Below are 15,637 nucleotides of genomic sequence, written 5' to 3'. Positions count from 1 at the left end.
CACAGCCCAGCACGCCTGCCCCCAAACCCGGTTCTCCACTCCCCTGCCCTCCTGAGCCAGGGGGGATGCTGAGCTGTGTGTAGACCAAGCATCCAGAGCCAGCCTGGTGCCATCAGCCCTGCGTGCTGTGTGTGGCTGAGGATGTGTGTGTGTATGGGGCGTACGTGTGTTTGTGCACAAGTCTGTGTGTGGTCCACACGTTTTCCCGTCACTAGACCTACGTTAGAACCCTGCTCTCAGGTGCCTGCTTGGGTTTCTCTGGAGTCAGTGACACCTCACACCCCCTTTGCCCCAGCCCCACTGTGCGTATGGTCCTGAGGGAGGCTCCCGTCCCACATCCTGGGGCCAGGGACGGAAGGGCCTTGGGGCCCCGCCTGTGAGCCGACTGGCCTGCCTCCAGCAGGGGGTCTCGGATGGCCGGCCCTGTGCCCGCCTGGAGCTGGGGGCAGCGGGACCTGGAGGCCCTGGCCAGCCACCCTCACCCACCACCACACGTGCAACCCCAGAGTTCCTGGATGGAGCCAGGAGGGCTGGACTGGGCACCTCCAGAGAGGCAGGCCCCGCTCTGTGCTGTCCCACCAGGAACTCAGTCAGCAAGCGACCAAGAGGTGCTGAGTGCTCGCGTGCTACACTTGGGAGGGTCCCAGCGGGTGGCTTTGCCCAGCATAGCAGCGCCCTCCCTCCAGCATGGGGGTCTGAGAGGGGCCCGAGGGGTCTTGGCCCACCTGGCTCTGGTGTCTGGGCATATGGCACTGCTGTCCCTGGGGGGAGCCCTTGGTGCCCATCGGGGCTGCCTGGGCAGGGTGTGGAGGGCAGCACCACGCTGCCTACCCCCTTGCACTCGCTCATCTATACACAAAGGCCCTGCACTCATCCTTCTGGGGGGGATGCACGCCCAGGGCGACCTCAGGTTGGCGTGTGAGGACAGCACTCAGCCTGGGCGCCCACCTGACCGTGCCCGCCTCCCGTGCCGGGCCTCCTGCGGGTCCTCAGGGCTGTGGGCACCGTCTCTGCGTTCTTGTCCCTCCTCTGCTGTAAGCTCAGAGAGGTGACTTCACTTCGTGTGCAAGGGCAGGGCATCCAGGGCAGGCCAGCTGTGGTGGCTGCAGTGATGGCCGCCCACGTGCCGAGTCAGTCCATCCTGCCTTAGGACGGTCCCTGGAGGCCACACACAGTCAGGCCACAGATGCCTGGAACCTGCCAGTCTTTTCCTGTGGGGCCTCGGGTGCCAGAGCCCTCTCCCAGGCATCCACGCAAGCAAATTCTGTCCCATTCGAAGGACTTTTGAGCTTACAGGGGACCCACTGCAGTAGCTTGAGCTAAGGGAAGCTGTAGGAAAAGCGGTTCCTAAACTGCAGGAGATTTCGGGCCAGGACACAAAGCCCGGCTGGGCCCCCGGGGGCCAGACCAGGAGAGCGGGTGGCAGCCTGGCTGCTCACTGTCCCCCGGTGCCGGCTGCTGGCTCCTGGCTTCAGCAGGTCCCGACCCGGATCTACTGGTGCGGGAAGGGCCACTGAGCCTAGAGGAGGCGACTCAGGCCACTGGGCTCAGAGGCCCCCGGGGACCGTGGAAGGACAGCCTCAGCTGAGACGGGGCCAGGTCGATAGCAGAGCGGGTGAGGAGCGCGTGACGGACGGGGCCTGGGGCTCTCCAGGCAGCGAAGTTGAGGGGTGGGGGCGGGATGTGGGTCAGGAGAGGGGGGAAGTGGGGAGAGGCTGTCCTTGCCTACGGAGAGGAGTGTTTATCGCCCACAGGTGGCTCTTGGCAGGGCTGGGGCTCAGGGCCCAGGAGTCGGGCAGGACGGGGGCCCTGAGAATTCAGAGCAGGCCTCCCCTAGGTCTGCTTCCTCTTTGTTGTGTCCCGAGCCCTTCTGTGACCCAGGCGCTGTGCTGGAGGCCACAGGCACAGGCATGCAAGCAAATGCGAGGCCCCTGGGTGCTGGCCGCGTGGACATTGTAATCTAGTGGGTTTAGCAGATCGTAATTTTAAAGCCATCGTGGCGTGAACTTCAACCATCTTCCCTGCCCCTTCACTCAACCAGCTGCCTCTTTGAAGAGAACCCTTGCTCTTGGCTGGAAGTTCGACCTTGAATCTGACCCCCTGCAGTGGGTCTACTTCCTGCCCAGTGGGGAGGGCTTGCCACATGGCTTGGGGGGCAAGCAGACCCCTCTGTAGGTGTGCTCACTGAGGCTGCCAGAGCCTGCCTCTCCCCCAAGGGTGTTCACCCGCTCGAGGAGCCAGTAGCCTGGAAGCACCCTTGTCCACACATCACCACAGCTGAGCTTCTGCCCCCACCCTCCCCCCAGCCTGCCTTCCCGACTGCTGGCATCCACTTTATCGGGGTTCTCGGGACAGACAGCTGGCTTGTGTTATGTGCCTGCTCCCTCCTGTCCCCTGCCTGTCTGTCCTGGTTTTAAATAGCTTATCTGAGCAGCTGGATGACCACATGGGCTTATATGGCCTGGGGTACATGTTCCCTTAGCCCTGTCCCTGGCACCTGCCAAAATAGCAGCCAACACCCCCTCTCCCCCTGCCCCCGCCACCCCCGGCGTGACTCCTGCGCACATTCCTCCCACCGCCGGGGCGCGGGCCTGCTTAAAGCCTGTCCAGCCCCTGCCCTCGCCCAGAGCCCTCGAGGTGGAGCAGACACCACAAGACCCGTTGGCAGCTCCTGTTCTGGGTAAGACTGGGGCAGGCTCTAAGAGCAGAGGGGTGCCCTGTAGTCTGGGCCCTCTGTCCCAAGTCGCAGTGTCCACTCTGACTGGGTGTCGGAGCTGGGAGAGGCCCCCTTCCCTCGGGAGCTTTAGAGGGTGGCGTCTCTGAGATGAATCCCTGAGCCTAGTTTAACCGACCCTCAGCCTGAGGCTGGAGACTCGGGTCTGAATCACAGACCTCCCACTGAAAGCCTGGGGCGGGTGGAAGGTCTTGGGTGAATAGCTGTCCCTCCCTGGGTCTGTTTCCTCCTTTGTAGGATGGAGAGATAATTGCCAGGCCTCTAAATGAAATGATGCTCCGACCCCCGGGGACCCTCTCCTGGAGCCTCCTCCCTCCAGGCGGGGAGCCCCTGCCCCATCCTGGGCAGGTCCTCCCCACTCCCCGGGGAGCAGAGCCGGGCCGTGGGTGCCCACACAAGTCAGTACAGTCCTCGCGGCCACATCCTCCTCCCTGGGGTTCAGAAGCTGTCAGAACTGATGAGAAAGGCCGCCTGCCAGAGGCAGCCAGGGGACCAGGGACCCCGGAGGCTCTTCCAGGCGGACGCAGGGTTGGGCCCCACCCTGGACAGGGTGCGGGCTGAGCAGCGTGGAGAGACCCACTTCCCGGTGGGGGGGGCCCGGCTCCCTGGGTCAGCGTGTTAACCCTGAGTCCAGTGCCACCAACCCAGGGTCCCTGCCCCCCATGCCCCTGGGGAGAGCGCCTGCTGGAGCTCTTCAGGGAGAACCACTCCCTCCTGAAGGAACACGGGGAGCGGGCGCCTGGAGATGGGCGTTTGAGGCTCATTCTTGTCCTGGTGCAGCTGGGAGGCCTGACCTCTTGAATTCCTCCTCTGACCTGGGTCTTCGGGCAGGAGAGGAATCTGGGAGGATCGCATTGCCCTGGTCCAGCTCTGAGGGTGGGCCAACAGCTGCGGTCAGGTCCAGCTGCCTGCCGGGCACAGGGCTGAGAGTGGGGCCTCCACTCTTCTGTTTCATGGATAGGTTAACGGAGGCACAGAGAGGTTAAGTGACTCTGCTAAGGTCACACAGCAAAGCTGGGTATTAAACTTGGGCCTTTGACAGCATGGCCAGTGTTCTTTCTGCCTTCTATGGTTTCTGCTTTATTCCCCAAGAAAGGTGACCCTGGCCTTTTGGCTGTGATGGCAACCTGCTAGAAAGGGCGGGTGGGGGCCTGCCGGCCTCTCTCCCAACTGGAGGCCCCCCCGGCCCCCCGCCTTCCTGCCACCAGCGCCTGGACGCGATCTCAGATGCCTCCTCTGGGCTGGAAGCCCTCCCCCACCCCAACCTGCCTCTTGAGCGGCTCTATTTTTAGGAGCTGTGTTTGTAGGAGCAGGGGGGCTCACAGGGCTGTGCGGGGGCTCAGAACCGGCAGGGGGGCGGGCCACAGAGGAGAGAGCGTGAGAGCCGCACCCCAGGCCGGCCAACCCCCTCCCTGAAGACCTCCCTGAACCCCAGGGTGACAGACTCCTCCCAGGGCTCAGGCCCCTGGCCTGACTGCTTCCCTGGGGCTCCAAGCAGTGCTGACCTGCCAGTTCTCACCCACCCTGGGCTGGGGGCTATCCCCCTGCTGCTCTCCCCCCAGGCCCCATTTGGAGACTCTCTGGGATGAGTACCCCCACCCAGGGGAGCCAGCTTCAGTCCAAAGCGCCCTGTTGCCAGCCCCGCCCTGCCTGCCCCACTGTAGGTCTGTTTGCTCTGACCCAGCAGGGCTGGACGACTGGGAGCAGGTTCAGAAGAGTTGCCAGCCTGAGGCTGCGGCCCGAGGCAGCTGCAACCCCGGGGGGCTGTGGGCAGGGCACCTTCAGCACCTCTTAGCTTCAAAGGGGCTGCCTTGTGGCAGACACCATGCCACCTGCCAGAGCTGGGGCTCGCGGCACGTCTGCAGACAGGTGTCTGGGTGGGTCTCAGCAGTGAGGGTGGGGTCTGGGGGATAGGTGAGGGGGCATCAGCACCCCATCCAGGGCGCTGTCACTGCGGCCTGAGTCACAGGTTGGCGGCCGCAGCGCTGGGCGCAGCCTCCCTTCACCCCAGCCTTCCTCCCCTTGGAGAAGAGGAAACTGAGGCACAGGGGGCCAATGGCCTTCCCATGGTCACACACACGGGGCGTGGAGCCCGTGTCCCGAGCCATGCCTGCATCCCAGCCACCCCTCTGGCCTCTCCCTGGGCTCACAGCGACGGGGCAGCAAGACGCTTCCGTGTGGGACCCTGGGCTGCCTCCACACAGGCCTTGGGATGGGGGCTCGGGCCCCGGCTTCTGTTCTCAGCGCAGCGTGGGGGACACCCTGGAGAAACTCCACGGAACTGGGCTTTTCGTGGAGACAGCAGCTGTGAGAGATGAACAGACCCCACACCCGCCCAGGGTCCCCAGGGAACCATCACACAGGCGGGCACGTGGGCATTCCCTCATCTGTGATCCTCCTTGGGTTCCCTGCTCAGCTTGCACTCCCCGTGTGTGGTGTGTGTCTGGGGTGTGTGGTGTGTCTGGGGTCTGGTGTGTGTCATCTAGTGTCTGGTGTGTGCTGTGTGTGTGTGTGTGACCGTGTGTGAGGGTGAGCCCCCCAGCCGTTTACCTGTGTGTCTGTGGAGCCACCAGCAGAGTGGCCCTGGGCAGCTCTGCAGCCACGTGTCCCCCACGTGTCCCCCGGGTGTCCCTCTGGCCTCCACAGGCCCCGCGGCCCTGCTCTGTCCTCTGTGTCTGCCCCGCGGCGGTGCTGAGAGCTTTACAGACAGAACTGCAGGCAGCGGCTCCTCCCCGTGACCGTGGGCCCTGATTTTGGCTCTGGGTGTCGGCTGACCCTGCGGGTTCCTCCCTGTCGCTGAGCTGCTTCCGGGGGAGAGGCCTGGCTGTGGAAAGACTCAGAGCCGTGTCCAAGGGGCGTGGAGCCTGCAGCCTGGCCCTGCTGGGACGGTGTCTCTTCCCGACAGGGGCGGGGGCCCGGTGCAGCTGGTCCAGGGCTGGGGGATGGCAGGCCCAGGGCTTCCCGCAGAGCTGGGCGGCTGGCCCTCTGCCCACCCGGACTGTCTGTCTCTCTGCAGAAGGAAGAGGAGGCCATGTCGGACGTGGAAGAGGCCGTGGAGGAGTATGAGTGAGTCCTGGGGTGCTGGGCAGGGGCTGTGCCCGTCGGGGGCGTGGGGAGAGCCGCACCCTTGCTTCCAGCCTGTTGCCTCGGGCTGCCCCAGGCAGGGGGCTGGCCATGAAGACCCAGGGATAGGGGATGGGCTGGGCTAGGGGCTAGGGGCTGGGCCTCCTGAGAAAAGACCAGAGAGTTTCCGTGAGGTCCCAGAGGCCACAGAGCCATTGTGCCCAGAAACCCGCCCCAGACCTGGCATTACGGCCTTGGGGGCTGCTGGCCCTGCCCTCTTCCCTGTCCCAGGGGCCAGGGAGGGGGGGCACACTGCAACCCATCAGTCAGTCGTCCCTGGGGGAGGCAGTGCCCAGGGCAGATAGGACCGCAGACATCGCTTGGACCCTGAAGACCCCGTACTGGGCACCGAGGGTGCAGAACTGGGGGCTGAGTGGAGGGCTTGTGCCCGTGGACTTGGGCCGGGTGGACGGGGATGGGGGCGTGCAGAGCCCAGGGACCAGCACTTGCCAGGTTTCCTGGGGGGGTCGGGGGGAGGCAGCTGAACGGAGCCGGGCTTGGCTGGGCTGTGGGTGGGGTTGGGCAGACTCCAGGACCCAGCACGGGGGTAAAAGTCTCCTGGAAAAGGTCATGGGGTGTGTGCGCGCGTGTGTACACGTGTGTGCTGTGTTCCTGACAGCGTCTCCCCTCACGCTGCAGGGAGCAGGAAGGTAAGCACACCCAGACTCTCACTGGGCGGGAAGACAGCCTGGCTGGAAACTGACTGTCTCTTCTGTCCTCTCTTGTGCTCACGCCTCCTCCCCGAGCAGAAGCAGCCGAGGAAGGTACGGGGGTGGGGGTTGCCCAGGAAGCATCTCGCCTGTCCCCAGCCCCTGCTCCCAGCTGAGCAAAGTCCCCCTACCAGCCCCCGCTTCCTGCGGGCAGAGTCCTAACGGGGCCATGCTGCCTGTCTGCTCCAGCGCCTGACTGGGCTGGGGGCCACACCCTGCCAGCAAGTGATGAAAATAGAACCCCCCCCCCCCGCCCCGAATTCTGCCCAGGCCCTAGCCCTCTCCCATGCTGGGCAGCCTCTCACCCACACGGGTCCTTTCTGGTTCCAGACACTGAGGAAGGGGCTCCAGGGCCTGAGTCTAGGACAGGACCCTGACCCTGTGCTGTGACATCAGAGAACGAGCTGGGGAGGGAGGCTGAGTCAGACACGGGGCCCAGAGGCGGCCCCACTGTGACAGCACCTCTGGGTGCAGAGGGGCCTTCAGCCCCAGAGAGGAAAGTTTCAAACGAGAGGACCTTGCATAGACTTCCCCTGAAGGAGCAGACACGGAGCATTCCAGGCTTTGTGGCCCCTGGTCCTGCTGAAGCTGCCACTCCAGGAACATTCTAGAAACGGTCTGCAGGCCATTGGGCCCTAGTTTGCAGCTTCTGGTTTAAACCAAGAACAGAGCGGCCCCTGTCAGCCACACAGGTCCCCCCACACTCACTGGGCCCCACCCCTCCCTGCGCCGGGCCCGCTCACTGTCTGGTCCGCTTCTCCAGAGCACGAGGAGGCGGTGGAAGAGGAGGCTGGAGGCGAGGCTGAGGCTGGGGAGCCCTGCACCGCAGGTGAGGCCCCTCCTGGAGCGAGGGGGGAAGGGGGCCCTTCTGAGCTTGGGGCAGCAAGGGCCCCAGCACTGCTCCTGAGGCAGCGGGAAGGCCCCCTAGACCGTGCTCTGCAGCCTGGGCAGCCCCCCGTCCAGGCTGGGCTCAGCCTCGTCAGTACACGCTGCACCTGCTTCTTTTGGCCAGGCGGTCCTGGGCCCTGGCAGGTGTGCACAGGCGGATCCTGGACCTGGAGCCCTGCAGGGCCCCCTTGGCTGAGGACATGTTGGGGGGACAGGGGGCTACTGGCAGGGCCTTGAGCTTGGAATCGGGACCGTGACTCCTTTCTCATGTTCTGTTCAGAAGATGGAGAAGAAGAGGAAGGTAGAGAGGCTGAAGGTGAGGCCCACTGGCCATTGGGACATGGTGGGGAAGCCCCTCCTGCAGCTGTGGGGGAGACCCTGGTGGGGAGGGGGAGACCTTGGGGGGAGGGGGAGACCCTTGGGGGGAGGAGGGGGAGACCCTGGGGTGGGGGAGACCCTAGGGGGAGGAATGGGAGACCCTAGGGGGAGGTGGAGACCCTGGGGAGGAGGGGAGACCCTGGGAGTGGGGGAGACCCTGGGGTGAGGGGGAGACCCTGGGGGAGGAGGAGACCCTGAGGGGAGGGGGAGACCCAGGGGGAGGGGAGACCCAGGGGGGAGGAGGGGGAGACCCAGGGGGGAGGAGGAGACCCTGGGGGGGAGGGGGAGACCTTGAGGGGGAGGAAGAGACCCTGGGGGGGAGGAGGAGACCCTGGGGGGAGGAGGGGGAGACCCTGGGGAGTGGGGGAGACCCTGGGGGGAGGGGGAGACCCTGGGGGAGGAGGAGACCCTGGGGGGGAGGGGGAGACCTTGGGGGGCAGGAAGAGACCCTGGGGGGGAGGAGGAGACCCTGGGGGGAGGCGGGGGAGACCTTGGGGGTGTGGGCATAGAACCGTGTGTGTCTGCAGGTTGGGCTCCTCCTTCCAGAAACGGTGCCTTGGAGGTGCCCAGGGGGAGGGGGCCAGGTTGGGTCAGGGCAGTGGTCACATCACATCTATCCATGAGGTTTCTGCAGCCTGGGTGAACCACGGGAGGGTAGGGTGTCTGGGGCTGAGATCCCAGGTGCGGATGGTCCATGGGGTAGGTCACTGCTGTGGGCGCTGTTGACCTACAGCCTTCACAGGGGCCCAGGTGGCCCGAGTCACACACTGGGGCTTGGAGTCACACCCATCAGCTTCCGGTCCTGAGCCGCCTCAGGTCTGGGGGGCGACTGCGGAGGCAGAGACTTAGGCAGGGACTCTGGGGCCAGGACCCCAGGATGTGTCCCCGACCCCTCCTCCCTGTGTGGCAGGCGCTGCTGACTGAGAGCGCTGTGTGCACTCGCGTCCCCGAGACCCCCTGAGCATCAGCCCTGAGTGGAGCCTGGGGCTTGCAGCCCTGCCGCTTAGTGCTCTGGTTGCTCCTGCAGTCCGGGGATGGGAGGGACTCACTGGTGACGGGCAAACGGAGGCTCATGGGTGCCAGCTTATCAGGGGCACAGTGGGGCCAGATCCAGGCCTCCTGACCCCAAGTTCACGTGCTTTCCTCCTCTCCAGATGGCCCGGTGGAGGAGTTCAAGCCCAAGCCCAGGTGAGTGGTGAAGCCCTGGGAGCAGAGGGCCCGTGAGAGAACCCTTGGGACAGGACTGGGTGCACGTGGCACAGTGGGCACAGGCTGGGATGCGGCAGACACAGACCACCCTGTACAGCTGTGTAGGTTGTGTGCGGTAAAAGAGTCTCTGCTGGGTGTGTGGGGGTAGGGGGTGGGGCGGCTGAAAACCACCCACACTCAGTCACCAGCGCCTTAACCCTAACCCTAACCCTAACCCTAACCCTAACCTTAACCCTAACCTTAACCTTAACCCTAACCCTAACCCTAACCTTAACCCTAACCTTAACCCTAACCCTAACCCTAACCCTAACCCTAACCTTGCTACAGTCAGCACTATGCCCATCTAGAGGGAAAGGACAGACCAGCCATGGACCTGGGCAGACACCCTGTCCAACCCCTCAGGAGAGCTGGGACACTGTCCTTGGTGGCTGGAGGAGGACATGAGGGAAAAAAATTTGGAGAAGCCAAGCAGTGAAAGCGTGTCAGTCTAGGCATATGGCTTCAGAGGGTCACAAAGGGCCATACAAGGCAACTTGGGGCTATACAGGACACACATGGGAGCTCTGTGTGCAGAGGAGGGTGGGGCTTTGGAAATGCCAGCCCCGCGATCTGATGGTGCCTCAGCACACAGTCCAGGAGACGCTCCAAAAGCAGCCCAGCCTGGCAATCTCAGCCCCTTCCCATCCCCTCATTGGAGCAAACACTGCGGTGTCTTGGTTCAGATCCCCATACCAGAGGGCAGACAGGAAAGCAGGGCTCAGTGTCCTAGCCTGGAGTCCCACAGTGAGTGGGTGAGGTGTGTGAGGCCGACCGCTGCCTCCTGGGCTCCTGGGGTCGGGGCCAGGAGTGTGGGTCAGCCAGGGTGCAAGCCAAGCCTCTCTACTTCCTGGCTGCATGGTTTTGAGCAAAGCCTTATGTCTCTGAGCCTCTGTCTTCCTGAACGAGATGAGTGGTTTCCACTCCAGGTAACTGTGAGGATACATGAGGCCACTGTAGGCACCCCAGTCCCGAGTGGGCGTGGGGACCCCGGGTGGGCACTGTGCTGGTGTCACCGCGTGGAGGCTGGGTCTCAGCCTTTCTGCAGGGAGGAGAGGGACCTGCCCATCCCCGGTAACACAGCCCCTCTATGCAGGGAGGGCTTGGTACTCACCCCTCCTTCTGCCCACCAGGCCCTTCATGCCCAACTTGGTGCCGCCCAAGATCCCTGATGGAGAGAGGGTGGACTTCGATGTGAGTGCCAGCTCAAGGAGGGCAGCCCCCGCCCCACTAAAGACCTCAGCCCCCCGCCCCCACACCCCGCCACGCTTGGGGGAGGACACGGGGGGAGGGGCACCGTGTCCGACACCACCCTGAGCTCAGCCCCGGTTGGTCCCACGACCCCAAGGCTTCGCTCCTGCCCTGCGGGCGGGGTCGCCTCTGAGTGCCGCCCCCCGCCCCCCACCCCAGGACATACACCGGAAGCGCATGGAGAAGGACCTCAACGAGCTGCAGACACTGATCGAGGCGCATTTCGAGAACCGCAAGAAGGAGGAGGAGGAGCTGGTCTCCCTCAAAGACAGGATCGTGGGTGTCGTGCCCTCTGGGCGTCTGGGAGGAGGTCCAGAAGGAGCCCCCAGGGCCCCGCCCCGTGCTCTCTTCCCTCCCCCACCCCCCAGGGCAGAGCGGAGTTGGCATCTCAGCTCCCACCTCCCGCACCCTGGGCACAACCCCGCCCCAGTGATGAAGGGCAGATGCCGTGACCCTGAGCCTGGATTCTCTCTCCACGCTCTAGCCCCTCCTCCCCGCCCCGCTCCTGCTCCACAGGGCTTGGCCCCCACCTCCCTGCACAGAGTGGTGTCCACACCGGCGGGGGCGGGGCCGGCGGGCACTCAGGGGCCGCGGCGAAGGCCGTCGGGCCCTCTCCGGGGGCTGAGGTCCGTCCCGAGTGACCGCAGCCTTGCGTCCTCCCCGCAGGAGAAGCGGCGGGCAGAACGCGCGGAGCAGCAGCGCATCCGCACGGAGCGCGAGAAGGAGCGGCAGACACGCCTGGCGGTGAGTGGCCGCTGGCCTCCGTCCGCGGGGCCCAGGGTCGCTGTCCCGGCTCTGACAGCAGAGGAGACAGAGATGCCCAGAGTGTCTAAGGAGACGCCCCATCCCTCCGCAGCGCGCCCCCGGGAGCCGAGCCCGCATCCCCCTCCTGCGCAGTTGTGGGTGGGCCCCCACGGCAGGGCCTCCTGTCCTGGAGAGTAGCAGGCCCTCGGGAGCTGGAGCCCATCTGTTCAGCCCCTCTTCTCCCATCGGGCACCGGCAGCGCCAGACATGTGCCGGGTGCGCCCTCAGTGCTGGCCCAGACTCAGGGCGTCTGGCCCCCAGCGTAACCCATTCTCTCCCCGCGGGAACCAGGAGGAGCGAGCCCGCCGAGAGGAGGAGGAGAGCCGCAGGAAGGCGGAGGACGAGGCGCGCAAGAAGAAGGCTCTGTCCAACATGATGCACTTCGGAGGCTACATCCAGAAGGTGGGGCCTCCGGCTCCTCCTGTTGAGGGGGTCTCGGGAGAGAAATGCCCAGCCACTGCTGGGAGACCGCGTTCTCACACCCAGACCCCGAGCTGGCTCTCCCTGGCTGGCTTTCCCTGGGAAGAGCTGCCGGGCTGGGGGCTCCAGAGCACCAGCGCTCTTCCCGGGTGGCTGGTGCAGCCGGCAGGCCCGAAGCGCCATCTCAGGTCTGCCTGGTGTGGCCTCCTGCAGCCTGGAGGCTGTCTCTCCATTTGTAGGATGGCATTAATGGTGCCGTCTGCCTGCTCTGAGATGGTCAGACGAGATACCCTGGAAAGCAGCTGAGTGCTGCCTGGATGCAGGCTGGTTTCCTCCTAGGACCCATCACAGGGCCTAGTGTGGTGCCCCCTGTTCTTGGAGTGGGGGGGAGGGGGAGCAGAAGTCTCTGTGCTGTGGACCCGGCCATCCCCCGGGCCCTGCCTCCTGGTGACCCTCAAGCAGGGCCTGCTGGCAGTCGGCCCTGCCCCCAGCCCGCACACGGGTCCAGCAGCCGGCTCCCCAAGGCAGCTGACGCCTCTCCTTCGTGTCTCCACTCTTCCTGTCTCTCCCTCTGTCTGTTGCCTCTCCTGTCTTTCTCTGGGGCTCTTCTCCCGCTGTCCCGCTGTGCAGGCCCAGGTAGGTTCTGGTCCTCAGGTCCTTCCCCTCTCCTTTGGGGAGCCTGGGGAGGGCAAGGTGCTGGGCGGGAAGGCGGGGAGGCTGGGTGTTGCTGGCCTGGGTGTGCAGCAGGGAGGTGAGCAGCAGCCGTGCTGCAGGCAGGCCTGTCTCCCTGCCAGGCCTGGGGGTGCAGGGAAGGCGGGGGCTTCTCTAGCCCCTCCCCCGCTTCTTACTCTCTCCAGACAGAGCGTAAAAGTGGGAAGAGACAGACCGAGCGGGAGAAGAAGAAGAAGATTCTGGCCGAGCGGAGGAAGGTGCTGGCCATCGACCACCTGAACGAAGACCAGCTGAGGTGGGCTGCCTGCGGGGCTGCACCTCTGGAGGGCGTCCCGCCTCGCATCACTGGGTGCTGCTGCCCCACTTTCCCGCGGGGGCTTCGGGGGGCTGGCCTGGGCCTTCTTGGCAGGCAGCGCTTGGTTCCCTCTCCTTCCCGCTGGGGCTCCCCAGCTCCATGTCCTAAGGCTTTGTCCTGGCAGCGCTGGCATCCGCCTGCAGTGCTGGGCACTGCCCAGGCCAAGCCAGGGTGCAGGGCCTGGGGGCGAAGGAGGCCAGGGCTGGGGGGTCAGGATCTAGATGCAGGCAGGTGGGGACCTTCTTACTGCTCACCTCTCTTGCTGGCCTGTGCAGGGAGAAGGCCAAGGAGCTGTGGCAGAACATCTACGACCTGGAGGCGGAGAAGTTCGACCTGCAGGAGAAGTTCAAGCAGCAGAAATACGAGGTAAGCGGCTGCTGCCCGCACCCCTGCTGGTGGCCTCTGTCCCCCCACAACCCCTGGGGCCTGTCTGGTGGTGCTCCCCACCCTTGTCGGGGCTGGTGCTCCTGGAGCCTGAGGGTCACTGGGGCTGAGCAGACACTTCCTGGGGTCCCGGCCCTGAGGGCCCCCACTTCTGGCCTGAGGAAGCAGCTCAGCGCCCTGAGTCCACCGAGAGGACCATTGCACAGGCCAGGCCTCCTGTGGAGTCGGGGGCTCACCAGCGATTCGGCCCCTTCGCTCCCCCACGCTCACTTGGGGCCCAGTGTGGGTCCTGGGAGAGGCAGTGTGGTCCCCGCCACGCAGATGCCAGGCAGGAGGACGGCTTGCCCCCCAGCCCCGCCCACCTCCCCAGGCCACCTGGGCCCCCTCGCGGGGGGTGCCTGAGCTACTCTTCCCACCGTTTCTTTCAGATCAATGTTCTCCGAAACAGGATCAATGACAACCAGAAAGTGTGAGTGTCTGACTCCAGCTTCCACCCCCACCCATGGTCTCCCGGCCCCTCCCCACCCCTGTGGTCAGGCCCCTGCCCTCCACGAGGCTGCTTCGGGCTGAGCCTCTGCAGGCAGCTCAGTGTGCCCCTGCCCCCATCGGCCCTCAGCACCCCCACAACCCCTGGAAGCTCCCTCCACCACTGTCGCCCCCGTCCACCCCGCCCCCTGACTGGGTCCTGCTTCCTGCAGCTCCAAGACTCGAGGGAAGGCCAAGGTCACCGGGCGCTGGAAGTAGAATGGCGCCTCCTTCTCCAGGACCTACTCCTCACCGGCTGCTCCTGACCTACCTTCTCCTGCTCCGCACTGTCCACACCCTGCACAGCCACCCCCTCCACCCCGTCCCCCGCCGCAGACTGGCTGGAAGCCACACTCGTGCCGCTCCCCACCCCCATCATAATAAAAGCACCGTGCCCCCGCTGCACTCCTGTCTGTTCTCTTCAGGGGGAGGGGGCCCGTAGGGCACCCGGCCCCCAGGGGCTGCGCAGAGCTCCCGTTGAGGCAGCGGTTTCTGAGCTGAGCCCTCGGGGCGGGGCTTCTGCTTCCACTTCTGTGTCAGGGTTGCCACCGCACACCCAGGCACGCTGGCACTGGTCCACAGAGCTGCGTCCGTCAGTGACCAGTTCTGTTTCCGGCTCAGCCAGGGGTTTGTCCCTTAGGTCTGGTCTGCTGGAGTTTGCAGCTCCATGACCTGTGGGTGCAGCATTAAACGGGAGTGCTGTGAGTGACTTGAAGTCTCAGGGGGGATTGTCGGGGAGAACGGCTTGGCACTTTCCTGAAGACAGCCCGCAGCCCCCTTTTTGTTGCAGCAAAGGGAGGACATGATGAGGCGCACACAGTGGGGATTGCCCCACGGTGCACCTCTCAGCGTCCTGAAGTGTGCCACCAGTAGCTGCCACAGCTCACAGACGAGGAGACCGGCCCTTGGCAGGCTGTTCTAGTTGTTCTGAGAAGTAGGCGGCAGGTTGGGGGACATTCCCCAGGGTTTGGATTAGCACCCCAAGGCTTATCTTGTGTATCATGGACATACAGTTTAAAGGGTTTCTTTAGGTCTGGTAGTCCAAAGCTGGAGCTGACCTTTTTATTGTCTCAAAGGCTGTTTGGCCCTCTTTACTCCAAGTAAGAGGCTCAAGGTCATGTCCCTTCAGTGTCTCAGGGGCTTCCCTGTGAGCCCATAATTTGGGATCCAAATCAGATAAAACTCTGCCATTCCCAGAAAACCTTGCAGTTGTCTGCAGATCTTCGGTGCTCCCAAACCTGCAGGCGCTTGCTTTCCATCAGGCAAGAGGTCCAGTTGTCCTTGGGAGAGGACAAAGTCCAGATATGTGACTTGTTTGCATATCTGGGCTTTTTCCTGGGGACCTTATATCCACATTTGGCCAAAGAGTTCAGGGTCCTGATAGTATTCTCTAGACACTTGTGATATGTAGGGCTTGCCATGAGCATGTCATCCAGGCTCCATGTCATCTTGCTCCATCCAAAGAGCAAAAGCCCTTCATCCAACATTAAGTCTCTGAGGTCTCTAGCCAGCGTTTCCCCAAACGAGGTAGGGGGTTTGAACACTTGCGGCAGGACTCTCCAACAGCGGTGTTGGATTCGCTGTGTTTCCAGGTCCTGCCATTCAAAGGCAAAGAGCAGCTGCAATTCCTCTGCAACAGGAGTGCAGAGGAAAGCATCCTTCACATCCAGGACTGAGAACCAACTGTGTTCTCTGGGAACAGTTGTGAGCAGAGCGTGTGGATTAGGCCCCACAGGGTGTAAGTCGTGGACTACTTCATTAATAGCCCTCAAGTCCTGAACAAGACAATACTGTCCTGAGTTTGGTTTTTTACGGGGAGGATAGGGGTATTATATGGAGACCTGCAAGGTCTGATCAGTCCTGATTTTAAAAACTTCTCCAGAATTGACTGGATTCTTTTGGGCATCTTGTCTTAGGGGATATTGTTTTAAATTAGGTGTTCCAGCATCATTTTTAGTGGAATTTATATTGGTCTTTGTTTGTAGTGATGCTTTCTAAGGCCCACTTGACTTCACATTCCAGGATGTCTGGCTCTAGGTCAGTGATCACACCATCGTGATTATCTGGGTCGTGAAGATCTTTTTTGTACATTCTTCTGTGTATTCTTGCCACCTCTTCTTAATATCTTCTGCTTCTGTTAGGTCTATA

The 15,637-nt window shown here is 63.7% G+C and overlaps 1 protein-coding gene across 2 annotated transcripts; it reads left to right on the top strand.

Annotated features, from left to right (window-relative positions):
• The first annotated feature begins 5,530 nt into the window (after positions 1 to 5,530).
• TNNT2 (troponin T2, cardiac type) lies at positions 5,531 to 13,887 on the top strand. Of its 2 annotated transcripts, none has more exons than XM_070384621.1 (13): positions 5,531 to 5,800; positions 6,497 to 6,621; positions 7,331 to 7,396; positions 7,739 to 7,771; positions 8,988 to 9,021; positions 10,212 to 10,272; positions 10,489 to 10,605; positions 10,996 to 11,073; positions 11,425 to 11,535; positions 12,411 to 12,520; positions 12,856 to 12,946; positions 13,393 to 13,433; positions 13,663 to 13,887. In XM_070384621.1, the coding sequence occupies exons 6-13, from the start codon at positions 10,219 to 10,221 to the stop codon at positions 13,706 to 13,708; spliced, it is 648 nt and encodes a 215-aa protein (XP_070240722.1). In that variant the 5' UTR covers positions 5,531 to 5,800; positions 6,497 to 6,621; positions 7,331 to 7,396; positions 7,739 to 7,771; positions 8,988 to 9,021; positions 10,212 to 10,218; the 3' UTR covers positions 13,709 to 13,887. The 2 variants fall into 2 exon arrangements, with proteins under 2 accessions (XP_070240722.1, XP_070240721.1); XM_070384620.1 differs by having other exon boundaries at positions 7,736 to 7,771.
• Positions 13,888 to 15,637: the final 1,750 nt, after the last annotated feature.

Source organism: Bos mutus, chromosome 16 (genome assembly GCF_027580195.1).
Source record: "Bos mutus isolate GX-2022 chromosome 16, NWIPB_WYAK_1.1, whole genome shotgun sequence".
Taxonomy (NCBI): domain Eukaryota; kingdom Metazoa; phylum Chordata; class Mammalia; order Artiodactyla; family Bovidae; genus Bos; species Bos mutus.
Note: the sequence above shows the minus strand (reverse complement) of the source record. Positions and strands in the feature narration are given on the sequence as shown.

What these genes read in the sequence shown, in the direction of transcription:
- TNNT2 (XM_070384621.1), top strand. Translation starts at nt 10,219, where the DNA reads ATGCCCAACTTGGTGCCGCCCAAGATCCCTGATGGAGAGAGGGTGGAC. An exon ending in TCTCCCTCAAAGACAGGATC is followed by an intron (nt 10,606 to 10,995) that starts GTGGGTGTCGTG and finishes TCCTCCCCGCAG; the next exon opens with GAGAAGCGGCGGGCAGAACG. An exon ending in ATCAATGACAACCAGAAAGT is followed by an intron (nt 13,434 to 13,662) that starts GTGAGTGTCTGA and finishes TGCTTCCTGCAG; the next exon opens with CTCCAAGACTCGAGGGAAGG.